General features: G+C 54.1%; 1 protein-coding gene across 1 annotated transcript; it reads right to left on the bottom strand.

Annotated features, from left to right (window-relative positions):
* Window positions 1-1,113: 1,113 nt before the first annotated feature.
* On the bottom strand, window positions 1,114-24,649 carry Usp35 (ubiquitin specific peptidase 35). The gene is made up of 11 exons (XM_071616530.1): window positions 24,417-24,649; window positions 17,834-18,516; window positions 16,717-16,849; window positions 14,427-14,556; window positions 13,921-14,022; window positions 12,171-12,329; window positions 7,746-7,939; window positions 6,041-6,134; window positions 5,081-5,187; window positions 3,335-4,607; window positions 1,114-2,293 (listed from the first exon to the last, which is right to left on the bottom strand). The coding sequence occupies exons 2-11, from the start codon at window positions 18,504-18,506 to the stop codon at window positions 2,126-2,128; spliced, it is 3,033 nt and encodes a 1,010-aa protein (XP_071472631.1). The 5' UTR covers window positions 18,507-18,516; window positions 24,417-24,649; the 3' UTR covers window positions 1,114-2,125.
* Between the last annotated feature and the right edge of the window lie 64 nt (window positions 24,650-24,713).

The raw sequence follows: 24,713 nt of genomic DNA, 5'->3' as shown, positions 1-24,713 counted from the left end.
CTTAGCAAGACCCTGACTCAAAAGATGTAGCTGAATGGTAGAACACCCCTAGGTGCAATCCAAGTACCGAAGCGGAAAAAGCGTTTCAGAATCATCACAGTCATTTCTTGAATGATCCCAGGAAGGCCTGTGCTGGGCTGCTCCATTTTCATTGGGAATAATTAGGGACTTTTTTTTTATATATCTTTTATTTTTATGTGGTGCTGAGGATTGAACCCAGGGTCTCACACCTGCGAGGCAAGTGCTCTACCACTGAGCTACAACCCCAGTATCTCATTTGGGACTTTTCTTGGCTAGGGGGCAAGAATGAATCCTCTGTACCTCAGAGTAAAGAGGCATCTGCCAATTCACCTTTCCTGGAAGTCCCCCATTATTGTGTCTCTTCTGACCTGCTTACACAGGTCTCTCTTGTCCAGAGTCCGACATTTGGACCACAACAACTTCTCTACCAGCAGTCCTTGAAACCCCCAGTCACACCCCTGCACCACCTCTGTCCCTGCCTTTCCAGCATCTTTCTTCTCCTAAAGCAGACAGGCAGGATTGGTGGAAAGTGGCCCTGAACACACAGCCATTCCTGTGTCCCTCTCCAGCTCCAAGGAAAGGATGAGCCCTGGAGGGAGCTGCCTTTTGTTAGTTCAGCTTCTCAGAGGGAAGGAATATAATATCGGCAACAGATGTTTCTGGGCAACCCAGAGTTCTAGGGGTCTGTAAAGTCTCCAGACGTTGGGGTTCCAGGCCCACCTGATAAGCGAGTCCCCCAAATAGCATCCCACTGGGCACCTCCAACCAGTGACCCTTCCTTCTAACAGCACCTCAATTTTTTTCTTTTTTTTTTTTTTTTGTGGAACTGGGAGAGATTGAACCCAAGCACCTCATCTTGTTTTGTTCTTGTACCTAATCCCAGCTCTGCTTCTGGGTTCTCCCAGTGGTGGCATTTCTGCACTGAGGGCTTTCACCTCCATGCCGCGTCCCACAAGTCACCAGGGGCAGGGGCAGAGCCTCACCTTACCAACCAGGAGCCCAAGTCACTACCTGGGCACAGTGAGAAACCAAGGGCACAACAGACGTCACCGCAAGGCTCATGAGACTGGAAGAACAACATCTTTCACAGGCTTCAGAGAACCTAGTTTTATTCTGTTTGAGAACATGAATCATTTGTCTCCATTTAGAAGGGGCTAGAGCAGTCTCAGGGCACAGTGAGGCCTGTCTGCTTCACAGTGTCCCCCGCCCAGCCCTCACGTGGCCCGCTGATCCGAGGAGCCGAGCCAGCCAGCTTCCTCGGAACTGTTGATGGCTTCCTGACAAGAAAACATCTTTGCAATAAAATAAGAATTCTCGGCCTTAACCAGGAGGGAGATACAAATGGTGGCATCACAGGCACTGAGGCAGGCTAGGGGACACTGAGGGAGGGTCTCTCCTCTCCTTTAGTGCTGTATAGGGGGACAGCTAAAGGAGTGAGGCCAGGGAGATCCTTCATCTGATCCTGTGCCATGCTGCTTTGCCATCTACTCTCCTCAAAAAAGTACAGTCAGTGCAGGTGTCCCCCAAAGGCACCCCAAGCCTCGCCTCTGAAACCCCTTAGAGAAACAAGGCAGGCAGCCAGAGGCAACAAGCAGCCCCTTTCTTGGTGCAAGGACTTGGATCCCACTGTGCTTTTTATCTTATTGAGCAAGAGCTGGAAGAGAAGTGCTAAGTGCTACTGGACGGCAGGACGCTTGAGCAGAAGCTCGGCCCTGGCTCCAGGGCCAGCTCAGGGTCTCTAGGATGGGGCCTGCAGGGAAGTGGGGGAGGCAAAGCTCAGCGTGTGTCCATCCAAGCTGCTCCAAGTGAACCAGGACACTTGGGTGTAAAATCTTAATGGAACTGATCCCAGTACCAGGGTCTGAGGGCCCAGTTTAAGGGGGTCAGGGATCCCCTCCATATTTGGGTTTCTCGTACCCTTCAGCTCAGGGCCAACATCCTAGAAGCTCCCTCTCCATCCTTCCTGCCCTTGGAAGGGCCCACTTCAGCCCTGGGCTTCCACCACCCTCAGACCCCACCTGGCTCCCAGAAGGAGGGGCTCGAGGCCCCCTGAGGTTGGCTGTGGTGCCCCCGCACGAAGGAGCAGGCTGGGGAAAGTTTCACTTCAGAAGACCAGTCTGTGGAAGTCACCTCCATTGCCACCTGCAGGGTTGCAGCCTCCTGGAGAGCCTTCATCCTCATCCTTGTCTTCATCAAAGCCCCTGCCCCAGTGCGGAGAGGCAGGGAGGGCCGAGATGTAGGCCGCCCTGCTACGGGCCTCCTTCTCCTGCTCCTGAGAACACGGGTGAGGGTGAGGGAGTCACTTAAAAATCAGACCCCTACTGCCAGATCCTCCTTTACTCCCCTCCCAGTGCCACCTAGCTCAGCACACCGGAGTGTCCCTTCTGGGTCTCCAGGGCCAGGCCACCAAGGAAGCACAGCTTCTGTCTTGGGGCACGATGGGTGAGGCAGACCCTTCTACCCTAGATCTAGGCTTCAGAATCCTCCCCTTCCACACCACCTCCTCTCAGTAAAAATTCCAGTCCCTTGAAGGAAGGAACTCATTTATACTAGACTAACTAGCTGACAATGGCCTGATGTGGAAGCAGAAAGTCCAGGGACCTGTCATGTCACACCACTTGGGAACTTGTCCACAGGCTTCCTGACCACAGGAGTCCAAATGATTATCTCTCAAGGCATGAGCAGTGTCTGCCCATAAGCAAGTTCCTTCTCCCGCCAAAATGAGATCAGCCCCACAGATCCCTCACTACCGCACTGTCTCCCCCAAAACACCAATTCTAGGTGCAGGATCTGAAGGCCCTGGGGTGGCTGCTCTGGCCATCATGGCTAGTGCCTGTCCCATCGGTCAAAGCCCTTGCTGTCCCTGTTGCTAAATATTGATGCTGCTCTCGACTCTGAAGAAAATCAGAAAATGTTATATATGGGGGTCACAGGTAGGTGGCCCCTCCAAAAGCTCCCAGTGGCATTCCCTGCCCACTGACTCTACTACCAGGCAGCTTTTTCAGCACCCTAACACTGCAAAATCAATTATTTAACATCTGCTTCTCTGAAGGAAGGGATCTGTCAGGGCCACTGACGTTCCTGGTCCTGAGTGATGGACGGTGAATGGGTTTTAAGAAGGAAGCAGCTGGGTGTAGCGCAGTGGCGGGACTCTTTCACAGTATGTGAGGCCCTGGGCTCGATCCCCAGAGCCACAAAAAATAGAGAAAAGGAAGCAACTCAAAGAGATAACCAAGGACTGATCCAAGCTGGGGGCTGTGCTGAGACTGGACCCCACCACCCAGGTCACAGCAGAGACCCGGGGTCCACTCACCTGCAGGTAGAGGATGTTGTCTTTGGAAATAGCTTCCATCAAGTCCTTGTGGAGGGTGGGCTCTGCTCGGGCTCTGGGAGAGCCCGGTTCAGCCTCAGGCACCTCCCCAGGCCGCTGGCGGTAAAAGAGCACATAGGCTGTGTCCTTGGGGAAGAAGGAGGTGACATTGCTGACAGACTCAAAGGAGGAGAAGGACACCCGCGTGTCATTGAACAGGTACCATTGGTTCTCAGGCTCCGGCCTGTCAGCAGTTCCCAGAGACGGGGCCGGGCGGGCAGCGCCCTCCCGGGCGTAGCAGTAGTAGTGGCCACTCTCCGAGGACACCCCAGAGTGCACCACAACACTGCACAGGTCATAGGCCTGGCCCTGGCCACCAGCCAGCGGCAGGCGGAGCAGGAGGGGAATGGTGACGTCGTCCAGGATCTTGCGGCGCCGCATGGTGCGCAGGTCGAAGGAGAAGCGCAGCAGCGTGAGCACGAGGTAGCGCGGGCCCTGGCTCAGCTCCACCACCTTCTCGGCGTCCTGCAGGGAGGCGCACGACTCACAGTAGTAGCGGTTCTCTGCGGTCAGCCTCTCAGGGGACAGGAAATAGTTGACGAGGTCCAGGACAGAGCGGGAGCCCTCGGGGCCGCACGTGGGCTCCCGGGTGGGGGCGGGATCCCTGTGGGTCCCCGGTCCCAAGCTGTCCTCCTCCTTCTCCTCGGGATCGGCCTCCTTCTCCTTCTCCTCCTCCTTCTCCTCTTCTCGTCCCTTCTCCTCCTCTTCCTTCTCTTTCTCCCCTTCCTCCTTCTCCAGCGTCCCCCCCTCCTCTTCCTTTCCTCCTTCTTCCTCTTTCCCCTCCTTCCCTTCCTCCTCCCTCTCCGCCTTCTCCTCCCGGCCACTCTGCCCACCGGCTCCCGGGGAGCCCAGGCCTCCGATGTCCAGCACGGTGGGAGGTGCGTCCCCGGTGATGCAGTGTTTCCTTTGCCTCCGGGGACACGCCCTGCTGGGAACCGGGGCCCCGACATCTTCTGCAGGGAGCATCACCGAGCCCAGGCGGCGCCGGCGACAGCGCTCGGGAGGAGGGAAGGCAAGAGAGAGGTCCGTGAAGGCCTCCTCCCGGGAGGAGACGTTGAGGCAGTGGAGGCAGCATATCCGGGTCACAATCTTGCCTCCAAACATTTTCTCCACAGAGGTTGAGCTGGGACTAGGGGGCTCCTCGGGCAGGGAGGGCAAGCTGGACTGCTTGAGCTTCTGGCAGATCCGCGTCCCGGTTTTCTCTTCTTCGTGCAGCCTGGGGCAGGCGACAGCACGGGGTCTACACAGTGCACCCGTCTTCCCGCCCAGCCACCCTGCCCACGACCACAGGATTGATGGACAAATGCAGGAGTCTGTCCGGGGGACACGCTTACAAAATGGCACACTAACATACCTGTGCACGGGCACAGAGCCAGCACACAACACAGACTCACCTGCATGCAGGCACACAGACACCACGGAAAGACGTGCCCAACCTAGGTGTCACACACTCAGGCCAGCACAGCACAACATGCACACACACCCCAACCCTCGGAGACCACCATGCAGTGCGGCTTCTCCAGACTTCCAACACTGAGGCCTCGCCCGCCCTTGGTGCACACCTTCCCTGCCTGCCACAAGTGGAAGCCGGCTCCCTTTCCAGGAAGATGCCACCCAGCTGGTAGGGGAGGAGTCTCCCCCACAACCTTCTCTGGACCCAAGCAGAACCAGGGCCCTGGCCTCCCTTACCGATCCAGCAGGTACTTTAGGTACTCAGAACAGTCCTGCTGGGTGCCAGGGCTGAACCAGGGTGTCCAGGACGCAGAGAGGAAGTTCTCAGGGGAAATAGCCGGCCTCTAGGACAAGGAAGGGGAAAGTGAAGCCAGAAGCCACCAGTCACATGCCCACCATTTCTGCACATTAGGCCTGAGGGCTCCCTGAACTCTGTTTCAAACATCCCGGCCTCCTCTCAAGTCCTTTTGTTTCCTAGCTGTCCCTCGCCTGTCCCAGCCCACAGATCCATGCGACTCAAGCAGGGGACAGGATCTTGGAGATCCCCCCTCCTCTGGGGATCTGCTCTTCCCTCTCACACCTGCTTGGTCCTATGCCCACCTCCCGTGCTGCCTAGAGCACCCCTCGCCCTTGTCAAAATGAGATCCCAGTGCAGTGTGGCCTTGTCTGTGACACCTTCCCAACACCATCTTCTCCATCATTAACCCCTCTCCCTCCCCACACATGCCACACTTCCCTTCCCTGTCCTTCCCTTCCCTTCAACTGTCCCCTGCAGGTCCCTCTGCCCACAGCTCCGATGAGGCTTCCTCATCCCTGAGCCCACAGAGCCATGCAGAATCCCCGGCCATGGGATTTAGGTTCCATGAGGGCAGACAATATTTGCTCTGTTTAATTTAGTACTTTCAACAGCCCTCAGGGTACCTGGCAATACAGGTGTTCACAAATGGCAGTAGATGAAGGAAGCACACCTTAATGCAAGCAGCTGCGTGGCTCCAGGAGCCACTCCTGCCAGGCAGACACCTCCTTCCCAGCGACTTTGACCATGAACCTGGGCCAGACTGGAAGGGGCTCAGGTACTCACAGCGGGAGCTCACAGCCAGATGCAGCCAGATGCAGGCAGGTCCCAAAGCCAGGAGGGCAGCACTGCAGGGCCTGATGGCACCTCCCCCGCCCCGTCCCCCAGGGCCCTGCGCACACCTGGCTGTGCTCCAAGAAGGCAAAGAGCCACTGCAGCTTGGTCATCAAGGGCTGCGAGTTGTTCTCAGTCAGGCGGAGCACACAGTGTCGAAAGCTTCAAAACAAAGCAGGAGCACCCAGGTGAGCCGAGGGCCCTGGAGCCTCCACTCACCACACAGCGGGCAACCCAGAGCCTCCGGATGGAGGCTCCAGGTGAGGCCAGAGGCCGGGGAAGAGATGGTGAACAACTCGGCCTAGAATGTCTGAGGTCAGGACACAGCAGTGGTCTTGGTATGACAACAAAGGATACAACAAAGCCACCCATCCCTGCAGTCCCCTCCAGCTCTGACACCCCACGACTCCAAGAGTCAAACATTCCAGTGTTCCAAGGTTGGGACTCCAGTGTGCCCCAGTGTCCATGCCACCATCCTCCCAGCCACTCGGACACTCTGCTGGTTACTTTCCCCAGGAAATGCCATCCACACCCGTCCAGAACAGGACTCGTCCACACTTCAGCCCTGCCACCCACTCCTCCAGGCCCTGCCTTCCCGAGTTACTCTCCTGCCTTCAAATGAAGGAGGAGGGAGGGTCAGTGTGAGGGATGTACTGAAAGAAGAGAACACCACAGGGGCAGACTGGCTCTCAGTGACAGGGGTCTGATTCTATGAGACCTCCCGATAGCCTCTGTCCCTGGAACAAGCCAACTTCCAAGGTGCAGCTTGGCTTTGGTTGTCACAAGCATCTTTGGGCAGATCAGTCACATTGTCCCACCCAGCCACTGCACAGAGCAGCATGACTCAAAGCATTGCAGGACCGGGGCTGAAACCCAGGATCTCACACATGCTAGGCACATGTTCCTCCACTGAGCTATGTCCCCAGCCCTTTTAAAATTTTGAGGCAGGGTCTCCCTAGGTTCAAAGCTGGCCTCAAACTTGTGATTCTCCTGCCTCAGCCTCTTGAGCAGCTGGTATTAGAAGCATGTGTCACCACACCCAGCTTGTGCAGCATTTTAACACGACAATGATCATAGAAGCACATGATCATGTATCTGGCAAATCATTATTTTACAGAAATAATGGTCTGCACATACCAGGTGAGGCCAGAGGCCAGGGAGGAGATGGTGAACAACTCGGCCTAGAGTGTCTGAGGTCAGCACACAGCAGTGGTCTTGGTATCAGAACAACAAAGCTAGTCCCTCACCAGGCAGTTTGAGAAGAATAAGCAGCAGTGCCTAAGGAAGGCTTAGAGACCAGCTCCAGCTTCCTTCCACTGAACCTGAAGCTCAGAGAAAAAAATCGACCTGAGGTCACTGTAATATCAGAACCCAAGCTTCCTCTCGCTGAATCCAAGCTGAAACTTGGAGTAATTTTTAAGCAATCCATGAAACCCATAAAATGGTCACGGACAACTAAGACTATGCTTGTTTCATTAAAAGCAGGAGAGTGAGAGGGAGTCCTGATCTAAAGACACACTGCACCCCCAGAACTCTAGGAGAAGAGCCAGTGGTACCAGCCAGCCCAGAGCAGCCCCTCCCGCTGCAGCCCTCCTGTGGTTCCTGTCCACGCTCAACACCTACTGCCACCACAACAGCCTGGGGCCCCCTGGCCACAGACAGCAAAGCTTTGCATTGTCACACCGACAATGCAAAGCAAGGCTCACCCCCCACCTTTCACCAGAGAGCCCAAAGGGGAGAAGGGCACACAAGGAATTCAAAAGCAGCACCTACTCAGACGCCATGAACAAGGCCTGGAGGATGCTGTTCACGTAGCACGTGTTTCCCAGGTTGATTAAACCAATCTTGCCCGTGTCCGACTTGGCCATGAGCCGGGGGTAGAAGCCAGCCAGCTCACTCTTCTGCGAGGTCCAGGCATCCTGCCCCAGCAGCTGCTTGATGCGGTCCTCATTGGGAACGTGGAGGTCCTGAGGAGGAAATAAGCAGGCTGGACAGTGGGCACCCGGTCAGCTCAAAAAGCATCCTCCCCTGGGAAGCCTTCCCGGGCTGCAGCCTGCGCCGACACCTCCCAAGCCCACCACTCAGAGGCGTTCCAGAGACAGTATGGACAGTCCTTGCTCACACTTGTGTCAGGCTTTCATTTTGACACGTGGACTTCTACAGAATCTTTCAGTGACAACTGCCTCCAGGTAGCACATCCCCATTTAAAAGACGAAAAAACTATGGTTCAGACAGAAAAGAACTGTTCAGGGTCACAGAAGGAATGAAGAGTGAGCATGTTGCTGGCAGAGCCCAGGCTGTGCCAGACTGAGCAATGACAACACGTGCCCACAGGTCAGATCCAGGGGCGTCAAGACCTCACGCCTAGCCCTAGCGCTCATCCTAACTAGCCGCCTGGCCATGGTCAGTATGCCTCTCTGCCTCGGCCAGTTGACCTCCTGGGCCTCGGTTTGCTCACCTAACATCAGTGTGGCATCCTGTGCTCCGTGGTGCTCACTCACGGTGACGTTCCCACTTCACCTTCCACTTTTGGATTCGCTAAGTCACCTTGAAAAGCATTAGTCACCACAGCACCTGAGCCCAGTCAGGATGGTGGGAGGGTCCTGGGCTCTGAAGTCCGGGCGTTCAGCCGTGGGCTCAGGCACTGTCCCCCTCACTGATCTTTGTTACGTCAAACAGCTACACCTGAAGACCACCAGGCAAAGGTTCCAACGACGACATAAAGAAACCCACCCAAGCACATGGGGGACTCTACAGACTTCAGCAGTATTCTTAGGGGTTGCTCCAGCTGTCGCATATTCTGGCTCCTAAGCACAAGGCCCTAGATTTGTCCAAGATGCCAAAGGGCTTCAAACCCTTAGCACCCAAACCCTCCCCACAGTGCACGTCCTCTGGCTAATGCCTTGCTCGGCTGTGGTTCAACACTTTTGCTCACTCATTTCCTTGGATCATTTATCAGATAATTTAGAGGATTAGTGAGTCACCTCTCACAGATGATTTAAAAAAAAATGCAGCCAGTGGGGAGAGCAGTAGATACAATCTCAGCATCTTCCGCTTCCTCCCTATTAAGCCTGACCTAATCCCCCACCACACAAGAATAGGGACGAAAGGCAGACAGAATCCCACATGCAGACGTGCACGGAGGACTGCAAACACAGCCATACAAACATGCCCATTTTTCCACTCTTAGGAAATTAAAATTTCCAAATAACTCTCAAATCCCAAGTGATACTGAATTAGATACATCAACTCCCTGACAAGGAACACATCTCCGAGAGAAATTGCTATAACTTAACACATCTACGTGAGAGATCTTTCCAGAACTTATTTACAAAGGGAAACGTGCACAAACAATATACATGCACAACACACAAGGAAGAATTTTATTAAAGTATCGTCTGCTGTCTCGCCTTTCACATGGGCTTGGACCAACGGGTACTCAAAGCCACAGGACAAATGTGGCACAGCTAATATTTAAGGACAAAAAGTACGTTTACATTGAAATAAGTGTTTATAATTACGAAGTATATACTTAGGCCTTTAAGACGCAGAGGAAGAGATCATGTCAGACTGCTCTGGGTAGGTAAGTCCCCTCCTCTGAGGGCAGTGCCTTGGTGGAAGGTTTGAAAAGCCTAGACCTACTGGATTAAGCAGTGCCTCAGCCTGTTCTCCAGGTCTGACTCTGCCAACCTTTGTGATCCCCACCCAGCCCCATGTGCGGGCGCGCGCACACACACACACACACACACACACACACAATTACTGTCATAAAGGACTTAGAAGTTCCCCCGCTCTGGGCCTTTCCCTCTGACTCACCTGGAGTGTCCTTCTGCCAGTCTCCACTGGCCCAGGTCTAACTCCAACACCCCCTTCCCATGAGGCTTTCCAGAAAGCATCTCCCGGGCATCCCTGCACCATCTGCCTGTTTTAGAAGCCTAACTCCCTGCACCTACTAAAGCAGGGATCTGCAGATTCACCTTGACCATCAGCCGCAGCCTGCAAAACTTGGGACTCGCTCATCTCAGGTCTCCTTCATGCCCCAGGCAGCTCCAGCTCTCTTCCCTGTGTCCACCCTTACTTTACAGCCACAGCGCTCCTCACACTGGATCACATGGCTTTTCCATGGCATTTTGCAGTACTGGGGACTGAACCCAGAGGCGCTCTACCACTGAGCTGCACCTTTTTTTTTTTTTAATATTTATTTTGAGCCAGGGTCTCACTAAGTTGCCCAGGCTGGGCTTGAACTTGAGATCCTCTTGCCTCAGCCTCCCAAGTTACTGGGATTCCAGACGTGTGACACTACAGTCATACTGTAGTGATACTCTACTCATTCACTCCCAGTCCCTGGGCACAGAAGACAAAGATCAAAACAGCATGGCCCCTGCTCACCGGAATCTCAGTCTGGCAGAAAACAGGTGCTGACAGTCCCATAAACTCAGCACATCCCCAACAAACAGGAGTCCCATCTCCTCACCGTATCCACCCCAGTGCAGGGAGCCTGCGCCCTGCGGAGGCAGCCCCCCACCCACTGCGTGTTCACTCTATGAGAACACTCTCCCGTGTGGAGTCCCAAAAACAGAAGATTCAAGAAATTGATAGAAGGTTTGGTTTATTGTAATTTACCCCCAGAACTGGTGGGCTGCCCCCATTTTGTGATTTTGGATTAAAAAATCCAAATAGATTCATCTTCAATAGAACTTCAGGACTTTTATTTGTGTCTCCTAAGCAACCCATGGGTATGAATTTATGAATACTTTTAATGTTAATATCTGAGATTGGGCCCTACAAACCCCAAAATGACCTGAATTAGAACCCCTAAACCCACATGAAAGCAGGCAGCTGGTTGTAAAAACTGTTTTTTTCCCCAGTCCAGAGTCCAGACCAAGCCAGAAGTTTCCTTGATGTTTATTTTGGACCATTTGTATATTTCTCCAGATTTTTTTTTTATTATTAACAGTAAAGCCTCTAGTGGCTTTCAGTGGGCTGCACAGGGCCAACTCCCTACTGAAAACAGGTCCTAAGCCTCGTCTCTAGTCCCTTCATGGCTGAGGTTGGCCATCTCACCTCGTACCCTCTACTGTCCTGCCCCTCCCCCCCAAGGCAAAAGAACATCACCCTCTCCACGACAGAATTCGTTTTTCTAGTCCTCTTTGGCTCCTAGGGATCCTCCCGCCCTTACTTTCTTGCAAGCTTACCTATTTAATTAAAAAAGATATTATATCTTGACAAGTGTTTCTAGATGTTCTGTGGAGGACACTTTCCAGGGGGATCTGGAGTCAGTGCTACAGTACAAAGGGCAGAGGTTCTACAAGGGCCACCAACCCAGACATCCTCCCCAACACCTGGGCCTGCCTCTGTGTCAGACATGGGAAAGGCCTCAGCAATCCCGGGCTCTGGCTGTCTCGGAGACTCAACGGATCCCCAAAGCTCTCCAAACCTCATTTTCCTCATCTATGAGGTATCATCTGCTTCACAGGTTTCTTGTGAATATCAGACAAAATCATGTGGGAAAACACCGTCGGTGCAGCACTACCTACAAGTGCTGGCGACACTCAGACCCTAGAGACCTACCACAACAGCCGAGAAACCTTTCTTCACATAGCCTCCTTCTCAAATAGAGAGGATCTCTGCCTCCTTGGCACCACCCCCGTGAACATGGCAAGCTCTTAGATCAGCCTTCCTTACACACAGGTGTGTCACCTGCTCTGGGCTGAGAGGCCTCAATAAAGGAGGCCATTTGCTTCATTCTCATGTCCTCTCTTGGTTTGGCACAGAGAAGGCCACCCTGCTCTGGAGTGCTCACACTGGTGGGGGACAGACACACAGTGACAATGTGTGACAGCATGCACCAGGGCCATAAGAGCCCAGAGAGGCCCTGGCCCAGCCTGGTAGCAGGGTGGTATAGTTACAGGGAAGGCTTCAGGAGGGAGCGACACTTGTGCAGAGGCATGAAGGACAAAGCAGTCGAGCAGATGGGGAAAGGTTCACAGGAGAACAAGGGCTCAGGGTGGCCATGACAGCACCACCCATCTGAGGAACAGTGGGTAGCTCAGGGTGCCCGAAGCACATACTGGCCTGGGGAGGTGACAGGAGACAGCCAAGAATCAAATGACAGGAAGCTGCCACCAACCCATGGAAGACCCAAGAGCTAGAGCAGGCTGGGGGGGGGGGGGTGGCAAGGGGAGGACCGTGACTCACCTTGATGGCCTCCATGACAGGCTCATACAGGTCTGGGAATCCCGGGAACCTGAACACCATGCAGTGGACCAGCTCCGCCAGCTGCTCCAGGCAGCTGGTCCCCGAGTTCGAGTCCTCCTTGACCAGAGAGGTCACCATAGGGGGGATGTGAGGGAGAAGCTGTGAGAGCAGAGGGGGGCCAGGTCAAGCTCCTTTTAACCTCTGGGAAGTGGGACTGTGGTCACGGCTGAAAGCACCCAGAGCCCTTTGAGGTACATGACCACTGTCCCCTTCATCCAGATGGGGGAGCTCTGTGGGCAGGTGATATCCTTGTACGAAACACACCCCAAGACTTCGTGCCTCAGTTTCATCTGTGAAATAGTATAAATACCCTCACAGTGGAAGGGAGGCCTGAGCCCAAGCCCCTGCTGTTTAGCCTCAGCTAAATGACCTGCCCCGAGATCCTGAAGGCCTGAGCGACCAGGGCTACTCTACCTGGAAGTGATGCTGGAGCCACCACACAGCCAGCTGGGTAGGCCCTGACAGCATGTGCACAGCTTCTAGGGACAAACACCCTCATTCCTCCAGCAAACATTTGCATGCCAAGCTTCATCTTCACAATGACTTTATGTATCCACGATCACCGCATCCTACAGATGCAGACACCGAAACTCCAGGCTACGTAACAAAAACTTCTTTGCAGTGCTATACACTGAGCCCAGGGCCTTATACATACCAGACAAGTGTTCTACCACTGAGCTACACCCCCAGCCCCAGGGAGGTCACAGAATTTGCCAGCATTTCACTGTGGGTTACGGAGGTTGGTGTCTAAGCCAGGTCTAAGTCCAAAGCCCATTCTATTCCCTGACCCACGGGGTTTCAATCTTCAAGCTCCTTGGGTTTGAAATAATATCATGACAAAGTTGGGCCACAGGAAGGAGGAAGCCAAGAAGGATGGAAGGAAATGTTCTTGTCAAGCCCCCAACAGGTGACAGGCTCCAATCAAATATCACCTTATCCAATCCCCTCCCCATTCTAGGCTCTGAGCTTAAGTGTCCAGCCCAAGGTCACCACATCAGGTAAATGGCAGACCAGGGCTCAACCCTGAGTCCCCCAAATTCTGGCTTAGCCCACTGCAGCAAACTGGGCAGTGTGAAGTGTCACTGCCCTGACCAGGGCCACCAGAATCTGGGGCCCCACATGCAGGTCCCAGGGAAAACAGGCAGAGTGAGGTAGCAGCCCTGCCAAGGGAGGACCATGAGGACAGCAGGAAGGGCCCAAGCTAGAGGCCAGGCCACCTGGGTGCTGGGGGACAAGGGGTATAGGAAGGACAGTGGGTTGGGAATCAGACCAACTTGGCTCCCTGTTCTGCCACCAGCTGTGTGGCCAGGACAAATGACTTAACTTCCCTGAACTTCCCTTTCTTCATCTGAAAAAAAAACTGGCAGAAACTCTGTCTAGGAATTGGATGAATGAACGTGATACCATCTTCAGCTCTGTGCCCGGCAGACCCAGGCCCAAGGAATACTAGTGGTCATCAGTCGAGGCTCTGTCACTCTACCGTGTGCCCAGGGAAAAAGCACACAAATGCTGTGGCCTCGGCATCCTGTCTGTACAGTGGGTTTCCAGCACCCCCTGTGCTAACATCCAGGGCCTCAAGGTCTGGGGCGTCAGGCTCCACCCCTCCTCCCCAACAGAGAAAAACATCCATCTCCAGGCTGGAGGGGAACACAGGGCCACCCACCCTGGAGCAGCAGACAGGGACACTTACCAGGTGGAAGGCCTCGTGGGAATGCTGGAAAGTCAGGAGCATGTACCTGAGGACAGACAAGGCGGCTCCCCGGACAATGGGGTACAGCAGCTTGGAGAAGACCTAGGAGAAAGGGCCTGATCAGGAGTCCTCCGGCCTGGGCCACCCAAGGCCAAGGGCAACACAGGCCGAGAGGGGACTGAGACACGGCAGAGCTGAAGTGGCAGTCCAGACAGGAGCAAGAACAAGGAGGTGCTCACAGACCCAGATGAACTGACAAACAGCAAAACAGGCAGCAAGAAAGTTAGAAATCTGGTGGATGGATAAAGACACCCTCACTCCAGTGGGCGATCAGAGGAACCAAGCAATGGGGGGAACGGGAGGCCCAGAGAGGGGCAGTGAACTGGCCCAAGTCACACAGTGGGCTTGGGTGGGAGCCTCAGTACTCCGTTTCCCAGATCTGCATGGCCCCAGCAAGAGACCAGAAGGAAAGACTGCAAGCCTGGGCCGGGACAGGGACCACCAACCTTCTCGATTTTGGCAAGTGAAACCTCAATCAAGATGCTGAACTTCTTCACAGCGGCCAGGCCCTTCAGCAGTGCAATGATCCACTTGTCAATGTTCTTCCCCAAGGGCCAGGACACCCAGTCGATCATCCTAGCAAGGGGGAGTCACGGTGACATAGGGACAAGTGAGGCCCAAGTGCAGGGGTGAGGGCAGCCCAGAGACTAGCCATGTCTTCAGTTCCCAGGGACCCACACCTGCACGGGGCAGCTGCGGGGTCTGTGAGGTGAAGAGACAACTCCCAGAAAATGCAAATGAGCCCTGCACAGACACCTCACAGACTGAGGCTCACCCCACCAGGAAAGGAGCCTCTCAGTGCCCCAAACCTCACCCCTCCAGGCTGGGCTGCAGTGGGGGAATGGGACCTCCAGCCCCTCTGGGATTAAAGATCTGGCTCCAGCAGGCCCTCACCACGTGACCCAGAGCAAGACACTTCCCTTCTCTGGGCCTCAGTTTCTTCCTCTACAAAATGAGGAGGATCTCTCTCTCAACCAATATGACAATTCTGTGAGGCAGGTAACAAAAGCCAACACCAAGTAGCATCGGCCTGCACAGGGCGTGCTCTGCTTTATATGGATTATCTCATCTGATCCTCACAATGCCACTCCTTGGATTAGGCTCAATGCTGAAGCAGAAGGCACTCAGAAAAACACTACTAGGCTTGTTATTTTATTTATTTATTTAATTTTTTGGCAGGGGGTACCGGGGATTAACTTGGGGGCACTAGACCACTGAGCCACATCCCCAGCCCTATCTTGTATTTTATATAGAGACAGGGTCTCACTGAGTTACTTAGCACCTCACTTTTGTTGAGGCTGGCTTTGAACTTGTGATCCTCCTGCTGCAGCTTCCCAAGCCGCTGGAATTACAGGCATGTGCCACTGTGCCCAGTGGGCTTGTTATTTTATACTCAGACTGTGCCATAAAGAACAAAGAAAGTGTATAAAGACCCTACTTTGTGTACAACCAGACATGAAAAATTGTGCTCTATATGTGTACTATGAATTGAAATGCATTCTGCTATCATGTATAACAAATTAGAATAATATTTTTAAAAAACAAAGAAAGTAATGTTAATGATTTTTTAAAAAACAAAGAAAGTAATGTTAATGATTTTAGTTGTCAATGGACATTTATTTATTTATATGCAGTGCTGAGAATTGAACCCAGTGCTTCACACATCCTAGGCAAGTGAACCACAACCCCAGCCCAGTAACGCTAATTATAAAAATAGTTTCCATAACACTATTCTAGGCATTTTACATGTCTGTCATTTCATCCAATTTATCCTAAAAACCCTATGATAGGCTCAATTATATACCACTTTATAGCTGAGGAAATTGAAATAGGTTGAATTACTTATGCAAAGTCACCAGCAAGAAGTGGTTGAGGCAGGATTGCATTTGGGGCAATTTGGCTCTAGTAGTGCCCACGCTCCTACCCGCTAGTGACAAGGAATCCAGGAAGGCCCTGCAGAGATGGTGGGCCTGCACATGGGCATGAGAAGAATGGCAGAAAGAGGCAAGCCGTGTGCCTGGGGTCTGAGTAGTCAGCGGTATACTCTGGGATTCCCAGACAGGCCCGTTAGGATAGATCACAGGTATGACAACATTCAAATGAGGGAGGAGGGATGTACAAGAGCTCAATGAGCTGGAAAGGACCAGACTGTTGTTGGTATTTGCCAAACTTAGAAAGCATGTCATGAAGTACTCTGTTGTTGTTTGGGGGGCTACAGTACTAAGTACTCTACCACTGAGCTACATCTCCAACCTATTTTTTATTTTGGGACAGTCTCACTAAGTTGCTGAGTCTGGCCTTGAACTTGCGATCCTCCCGCCCCAGCCTCCCCAGTAGCTGGGATTACAGAAGTGCACCACCATGACCAGCCATTTTCACCTGCTTATACAGCCCCATGGAAGCCTGGAAGTCTGGCAACTTCTCATACCACCACCACCTCCACTTTTACAGAGGAGGAAACAGTTCCTTGGCACTTCCAGAGTCACACAGCTGGTACCTAGCCTGACAGCATCATTATAGCAGGATTTTGTGTCCCTCACATCCAGCCCAAGGCCAAGCACAGAGAGGGCTGGAGAACAGTTGAGTAACTAAACAAATTTGAGGGCCTGGCCTCCAACCCCCAACCTAGCACAGCATCCACACCCAGCGGAAGGGGCTTCTGGCAGGAAGAAAGGGAGGGGCCCTAGCCCTGCCCACTGCCCAGCCCTCCCCACTGCCCAGCCCTCAGCTTCCCACCTGCTGATAGCAGTCAGCATCTGGGAGTCCGTCACACTGTCATCATTGCTGAGGTTCCGGACCACACCATCCATGAGCTCCAAGGGGAGGTGCTGGACCACACTGGCCAGGGCGCTAGATGGCGGCTCCTCCTCTGGAACAGGAAAACAGCCTGAGCTTAGCCAGGCAGGCAATCCTCTTCCCTTCCCCACCACTCCCTGCCCTCATGCTGCCACAGAACTACAAGCTAGGCCTCTGCAAAGAGCACATCAGGGCCACCTCCTCTCCCCCTACAGCATCACAGCCTCGGACTGCTGCTCACTCATCCATTCACCACCTTGCCAGGTCCCAGCCTGGTCCAGCTGTGTCCCCAAGACAAAGCACCAACCCCCAACTGTGGTGCAGGAGAAAGTCCTTTAGAAGGCATAACACTAGAACTAGCCAGAAAAGGTAGGAGGGGAGGGTGCACTTGGGAGGAAAGGCATATAGACATGGGCCTACAGTTGAGTTATCCAGATTCATTGCCCAGGTGTTGGCTATACACAGAGCTTTAGTTCTGTTTCCTGCCTGGTGTAGTCCAGTTCCTTTCCCTGTCTAGCCCTAAGATCAGGGAAGGCAAAGGTCTTTTTTCAGTCATTTGCCCTAGAATTCAGTTCCACAGCTGCCAATGGAGGGACAAGATTCTACAGTACACCTGCAAGCTTCTTAAGGTCTCCAGACCCTCACCTCATCATCCTTGCTGCCAGGTGCTGCCAATCTCTCAAGACCAGGTTCAAGAGCCTAACTTCCAGGCAGCCCACCTGACCCAAAAGCCTTGATGACCCACCACTCTGTGGCTTCCCCTAGCCCATTCTTCCCTCTTGCTCCATTGCTCGTCATCCTGTGTATCAGGCAGCCCACTATTGCCTGCATTTCCAGCACCCGCCATGGCAGAGGATCCACAGTGGTGCTCAGGACAGGACTGCTAACTAAGTGAAGTAACAGCGCAATCCCCCACCTGTGCATCACCCCTCGCACACACTTGCCGCGCTACTGTGCCGCCTAATATGCAGACAATCCACACAGACAGACAGCCTCCTGCCCCAGGACCCATCCAGGACCTCGGCGGGCCCGTGCTCTGGCCCCGCCGCACACGCACCTGTGCAGGAGATAACTGCAAACAGCTCCTTGAGGCAGGGCAGGATGGCGGCAGGCTGCGCGCGCCACAGCTGTGCCAGGAGCCCGCTCACCTGCTGGGCCTGCTCCAGGAACTCCACCGCTCCCTCCTCGCCCTCCGCGGGGCAGCGGAAGCGGCCGAGGCAGCGCACCAACTGCTGGCAGAAGAGCAGGCGGTGCGGGCCGTCGGGCACGCAGCGCGGGTGCCGCGCCAGCAGCCGGGCCACTTGCGCGCAGGCGGCGGGCCCCGGGCGCTCACACACGGTGCGCAGCACCTCGCGCCGCAGCAGCGCGAACACCTCCTCAGCCGCGGGCCCCTCGGGCAGCAGCTGCAGGCCCAGCTGCACACAGGCCAGCGCGCGGGCACCCGGCGGGCCCGCGCCACCCTGCAACAGGCGCAGCACGCGGCGCGCGCTGAAGAACTCGGCGAAGACGTCGGGGTGATGGCGGCCGGCCACGTGCAGCAGCTGACAGCCCACGCGGCGCGGCAGCTCGTCGGCGCCTCCCACATAGAGGCGCGCGCCCAGGGCCAGCAGGGCCAGGCACTGATCCCGCTCCAGTGGCTGCCGTGCCGCCTCCAGGACGCGCCGCACCAGCCCTTGCTTCACGCTTGCAGGGTATGACGAGGTCACCACCGCCTCCAGGATCTTGTCCATGATGGTCTAGCTGCAGGGGACAGGAAGTGGGGTCATACCGTGCCCAACAGTTGTGGGGCTCAAGAGCTATGGTCCGTTTTCTGCTGTTGTCCCTTCAGTGCTGAGCGACTCAACCTTTCTGGGCCTCAATTTCCTCATCTGTGAGATGGGGTAATGATACCTACCTCTCTGGAAGGAGTCCTGACAAGGTAAAGCTCAAAACCTGGCACACAGTAAACCCCAGGGAGTCAGGGGCTCTCACTGCAGCACACCTGCCCACCTCCTCTCCCCATGCTTCCCTGGAGACCTCAGCCATTCCTGGGGCAGGTAGATAATACTGGATCTAGAAGCTGCTGTGTGGAGTCCTGGTCAAGTCACATCTTCTAGGGGAGAGGACTCACTGCCTGTGGGGGCCAGCCCTGGCTATCTCACACAGTGTACTCTGCCCTCACTCAAATGCCTTGCCCTTCCCAAATTAGTACACCTTTGCAAGTCCCCACTTCTTTATGCTGTGCCTTTTGCCTGGCACATCCTAGTTCCAAGTCCCATCACCACAGGAGCCAGGCAAGCTCCTATTTTTCTAAAAGTCTATCTAAAACACTGTCCTAATGGAGGCCATCTTGAGGCACTAGGCATGAGCCAATCCTGACCCTCGATTCCTATGACCACCTGTAGCCTGTTCTTTTATGACAGCTGCAATCACTTAGTGCTGGGGCAGTATGGTCCCCATCCTCTCTACCAAGGCCCAGCATCTCCTCTCTATGCTCAGCCCTCCCTCTGGGTCAGGGTCCACAGTCCTGCACACCTAGAGCCCTGCCTGCCTCTCCAGCCCTAACTTACACTGGACCGCTCATTCCTGGCTTGTCATGTTCTCTCTGCCACTGGGCTTTTGTGCATGCTCTTCCTTCTCCTTGTTTGGAGACCTCAGCTGAAAACTCACTTCATCAAGGAAGATTTGCCTGACCTCCCTGCCCGAGTCAGACCCTCTTGTTAAAAAATCCGAACATCTTGTCTCTCTTTATAGCATTTAGTATTACTTGATTGAAGTCAGCCTCCCCAACAACATTATATGTGGTTCCTGAGGTCAGGTTTTGTTCCCCACAGTATCCCCAGCACACAGCAATGCCTAGCACATAGTAGGCATTTCTTGGGAGGGCAAATACAGAGGAGAAAGCGAGTTACCTCAACCATACTCCTCTGAGCCACAGAGCCTTCCTTCTGCCCTTTCCTGGAAGCTCTTGCCCCATGCTCATCCATTTGGATTCCTGGTTCTCATGCTCGTTTCCATGGGTACAGTGTGCTGTCTTCATACCTAACTCAACTTCTTTGTGCAATCCCACCTTAGATAGGACCTGATACAAGGCTCAGCATATAGTAGGTGTTAACTAAACTTACTGGCTTGGTAAAAACTTCTGGAGCTTCATACCTGCAGCTGGTGTGAAGACCAGCCAGATACATCCTGGATAACGGGACAGAAAACTTGATTCAGAAGCTGAGATATTCTGGGACCCCAACAATGTGCCAGACCCTAGGGACACACTATGCTCCCTTCTCTGTTTGACTGTGACCAGAGTTGCACTACTGCATTTTATTGTGTAAGAAGCCCATTTGTTTAAGAAGAGTCTGTGTCTCTCACCAGGCTGTGAACTCCTTGGAGCAGGGACAAGAGTCTACTTCTAGGTGGTTGGTGTCTCCTGTGCTGAGAAAGTGAACTCTTAAGAGTTTTCTGTGGTTAGAGGATGCAGCCATGACACAGCTCAGTGATTCCCAGATGCTGGCCTGGCTGCTTCAGAATCACCTGGACACGTGTTAAAAATTCAGGAGCCCTTAGCATCTAACTGTAGGCCTTTGTATGCTTGACAGTGCTGGGGTTTGAACCCAGGGCTTCATGTATGCTGTGCAAGTGCTCTACCAATGAGCTACCCAGCCCCTTTATTTTTTAAATCTATTGCTTAACTAGCTTTTCAAATATCACTTGGCTTCTATTTTTACATTTTGTTATTAAATGGAATGCATCTTTTTGTTGCTTGCTTTTTTTTTTTTTTTTTAAACAAAAACCCGTCTTGGGGGAAAAAAATCAGTTGCCCAGGGTCCACCTAGGTCTCCGGAACTAGGAAGCGGGGCAAATGGTGTGTCAGACTTAGCCTTTTCCCTCTTCCAGTGAGGCTCATCTGGGATGCATTCTGGCTACCATGAAGGTTACATATGCTCCTCAAGCTTATTTCCACCTTGCAGGGCTGTGAAGACAATCCTTAGCATGATGCTAGGCACAAGAAAGTTCTCAGAAAATGTCACTTCCTGTTGCTTTAGGAAGCAAAGTCCCAGCCACTTAAATGTGTCTGGTGGTGGACAGACACATTTGTAAAGAGTGCCAGTGCAAGGCGTGATCCCAAAAGGACTTTAAAGCATCTTTTGAAACTCTCTCCTGGGCTGGGGGGACAGCTCCATGCAGGAGCACTTGCCCAGCCTGTGTAAGGCCCTGGGTTCAATCCTCAGCACCACAAAAAAAACAAATAGATTTCCCTTCAGCCTTCTTTCTTAGGCAGGGCCTGTGACACGGCAGTTGGTGTGGCCCACTCTCAGATCCCTGCGATGGCCTCCACCTGCCCTGTAGGCTAGTGGATTTAACATGTTTTCAAACCAGGTGCCAAGAAACCCTGGCCCTCAGGCAGCTAAGGAGAAGCCCTCACCAATGAGATGCTAGCAGCCAAGTGACCCAACCGCAGCGATTCCATATCGTTCTAATACCTACCACAGAAGGTGGGTGGTGCCTGGCAGCTGGGAGCCCAGGCCGCAGTGCTGTTCCATGTCAGGGCCAGCCTCAAAGCCCAGCTCAGTCTGTGGCCCGGCCACACCACACTAGCTCTGCTTACCTGCCCCCACTCCTACGCCAGCAGTCAGGTCAGCAGTCACCATGGTCACCAACAAACCCACTCAATAACATCTCAGATGCATTCGTGCAAAAGGGTTTTAAAGGCTTTGACCTCACCTGACCCCACAAAAGGCCAGGGAAGTCTGCTACCCCAGCAGGAACAGGGAGGCTGAGGCTCAGAGAGGGAGCGTCATGTGACCTTACCAGGGCAGCATTAGGCCCTGAACTCTCTCCCTTGGGGAGGAAAGAGCAGGCTGCCGGCATTCCTCACAGGGCAGGATTACCCTGCCAGGCCCTGGATGAAGACATGGCCTGTCCACACTGGCTTGGACCCAAGAGACAGCTGTCCCATGCCAATTGCAGCAGCAAGAGCAGCTCTCCTCCCTCAGAAGAGCCTGCACTAAAAGCAGGAGACCAGGTTCTCTCATTTGGAATCACCAGGTGACCTTGGGTGAGTTCCTGCCTGGCTCCTCAGCCTTCTGTTGGAAAATGGGGTCTGCTGTGGGCCTGCCACTCACAGGGCTGGGACAAGGTCTAAAGAACATGAAGGCCAGGGCAGTTGTGAGTCTATTATTGGGCCATTTGGCAGTGAGGGGAGAAACAGACATGGTTTGGAGAAGGAGACAGGTGCCGCTGATCTAGCTGATTCCACAAGGAAGTCCCTCTATTAGCCCGCCCTCATGTCAACTTAGTGTTTCCGCCTCTCTCCCTGAGCTCCAGCCCCACCCAGGGTCAGCTCCTCTTTCCTCCTTGCCTGGACTAGTGCAGTAATCTCCTAACCCATCTTCTCATTCCCTCCCTCAACCTGTCCTCCAATAGAGGCTTGTGTCCTGGAGGAGAACAGAGTCCAGGCTTTGACTCTAGTTCAGACACCACCTGCGTTGGTGGCCACAGCTGTTGAGGTCAGTACTTTCTCAGCTTTCTGAACCTCCAAATTCCAAAATGGACATGACTACCTGCCCACCCCTTAACCTTTCCCAGCAAGCATGCCTGCCTCACCGCCACCCAAGCCCTTAGCTTGCACCCTCAGCCTGCTGGCACGACAGCCCGAGAGTCCCAGCAACACCAGAACCCCCCAGGGCTCACAGTAAGCACACAGGAAACTCAGTCCCTACCCAAGGCCAACATCCGTTTATCAGTCTTTCTCGGATGACCCTTGGCACTTCTACTATGTGCCATCTCCATCATCCACAAACACCCAGTGGGTATATGTGTACGTACAGGTGTGTTTGTCCCCACAGCTCCAATGCTTGGCTCCAACCCCACACCCTGGGCCCCAGCTCGGCCTTCACTACTCTCCACAGATTAACCTCATGGTATCACGAGCTCCATCCTGCCATGCCCTTCAGGATAAGGTCCAAACTCCTGAGCCTGACACTCAGGCTGTCACAGATGGGTCTGTGACACCGTGGGGCAGGGATGGGCTGAACTTGACACTGTTCAGAGGCCGCTCAGGAGACATGGGCAGTGGGCTCTTCTTGATGTCCTCTCTGCCGGCTGTCTCCCTCTTCTCTCCTACAAATTCTGGCTCATCCTGCAATGTCCAGCTCCCAAGCCCCTCCTCTAGGGGGCCTTTCCTTATCCCTCCATGATTGAGGCTTTGAGCTCAGACCTCAAGGCCCTCTCAGCTTCTTTTATCCTTCTGCAGTACAGCTGGATTCCATGTCTCTCTCCATGGGTAGGAAGTATGTCTAATCCCCGTCTCTGTGCACAGTGCCCAGGAGAGGACCACAGAAGCGTATGTGAAAGTGTGCCAAGTGGCTGATGATATGTGACAGCAAGACGAGGTAAACCCAAGAATACAATCAGAAAAGGACCTCCAGAGACAGTCCTAACCTTGGGTCCATTCACTGCCCCTCCCTGGACCAGGCTGGGACTTGCATGTCCATAACCCTGAGAATCTTAAATATCAGCCAAGAAAGCCCCTACAGAGGCCACTGGAGTGGGCTGAGACAGGCTTTAGCCATTCTAGAAATAATCCAACCAAAACAGAGGGAAAAAGAAAAACAGAACAAAACAAAAAACCTGTCCCTGGTTAACCCTCAGGTCAAAAGCTCACAGAATCTTCTCATGGGGGAGAGGGAAGAAGGGGTCTTGCTCCCCCACCTCAGCACCTACAGTGGAAGAGCCCCTTTCCTCTCCTCTGGGACCCTCACAAGGAGCCGCCCTCTCCTGATTCTCCTGGGTGTGTGGGGGGTGAGGGGGGGAAACCAAGCTGTCCCTCCCAACAGGAAGTGCCCTCCCTCTCTGGCCCCTCCAGGTCTCAGGGCAGCTGTCTCTCTAGGTATTTTTAACTGAACTTCTTCTAGTCCAGGCAGTCCTGGGAAGGAGCCCTTCACCCTACGCAGGGAGCCCTTGTCTGGGCCAACAAACTGCCTCCTGGAAAGAAAGGAGGAAAAAAAAAAAAAAAAAAGCTTTTACTGGTGAAAAGCAAGTGCTCTTTTATTGAAGGGAAATGAGAGAGAAGAAGGTTGGAGCAGCTGTTCCCTCCTGGGGAACACACTCCACCACTCCTGAGGAGGCCACCCCTCACAAACCTCTTTCACGGCACCCCCACCCCCATTCCAGGCTTTCTGGAAGGGAAGGCACCAAGCTGACACATCAGGTCGCCAAAACGCAGGGGCCTTTATAGATGAAGTACCCCAGGTCCAGTATGCTGAGAACAGCAGAAGTCTATTCCAAGTAGTGGTGGCCTCTGTCCCTCCCCCCCAGTTTGTGCCCCAACTCAGCCCCCTCCCTCCAATTATATCAATGCACCCCTATCTAGTCCAGGCTGGGGCCCCCACGAAAGGATGGAGAGCTTATGGAACTGCGCGCAGTTACTCTCAGCCCTGAGGAGCTAGACCATCTCAATATACAATTGATGGAGGAGGAGGCTGAGGCCCAGAGAGGGGTAGCTACTGGCCCAAGGTCACACAGCGAGGCCCAGGATGCACTCAGACCTCCCGCCTCCCAGCCCCGGGCTCGCAGAGCCCTAGGGCAAGTCCGGGATTTTTGAAACGTCAGAGTGCAGACACCCCCCCCCAAACCCCCAACACATACACATTCAGCCCCCTTACCTCCCGGACCTCAGCGGGCCCTACCTCAGAACCGGCTCCTGGGCGGGGTGCTCAGGCCGGGCAGGACGAGGCTGGGCCAAGCTAGGTCAGGGCGGGTCCTCTACTCCCCCCAGGGTGGGGTCGCCCTCCGCCAGGTCCCAGACCGCAAGGATGCTGCAGCCACTGCAAAGTCCAATCTTCCCACCCAGCTCTGCACTACCCTGTATGGACCCAGGCAGCCCGACTCTGCGGCGCGGCCCCGGGGCTGCGGGACGAAGCGGGGGGAGGGGCGAGGTGCGGGAAAAAGGGCGGAGCCGA

The sequence above is a fragment of the Marmota flaviventris genome, chromosome 9 (assembly GCF_047511675.1).
Source record: "Marmota flaviventris isolate mMarFla1 chromosome 9, mMarFla1.hap1, whole genome shotgun sequence".
Taxonomy (NCBI): Eukaryota; Metazoa; Chordata; class Mammalia; order Rodentia; family Sciuridae; genus Marmota; species Marmota flaviventris.
Note: the sequence above shows the minus strand (reverse complement) of the source record. Positions and strands in the feature narration are given on the sequence as shown.

Coding starts and splice junctions, on each gene's coding strand:
- Usp35 (XM_071616530.1), bottom strand. CDS start 18,506: ATGGACAAGATCCTGGAGGCGGTGGTGACCTCGTCATACCCTGCAAGC. Junction 16,850..17,833: donor TGCAGTTATCTCCTGCACAG/GTGCGTGTGCGG, acceptor TTCCTGTTCCAG/AGGAGGAGCCGCCATCTAGC. Junction 12,330..13,920: donor CCCACGAGGCCTTCCACCTG/GTAAGTGTCCCT, acceptor CTGCTCTCACAG/CTTCTCCCTCACATCCCCCC.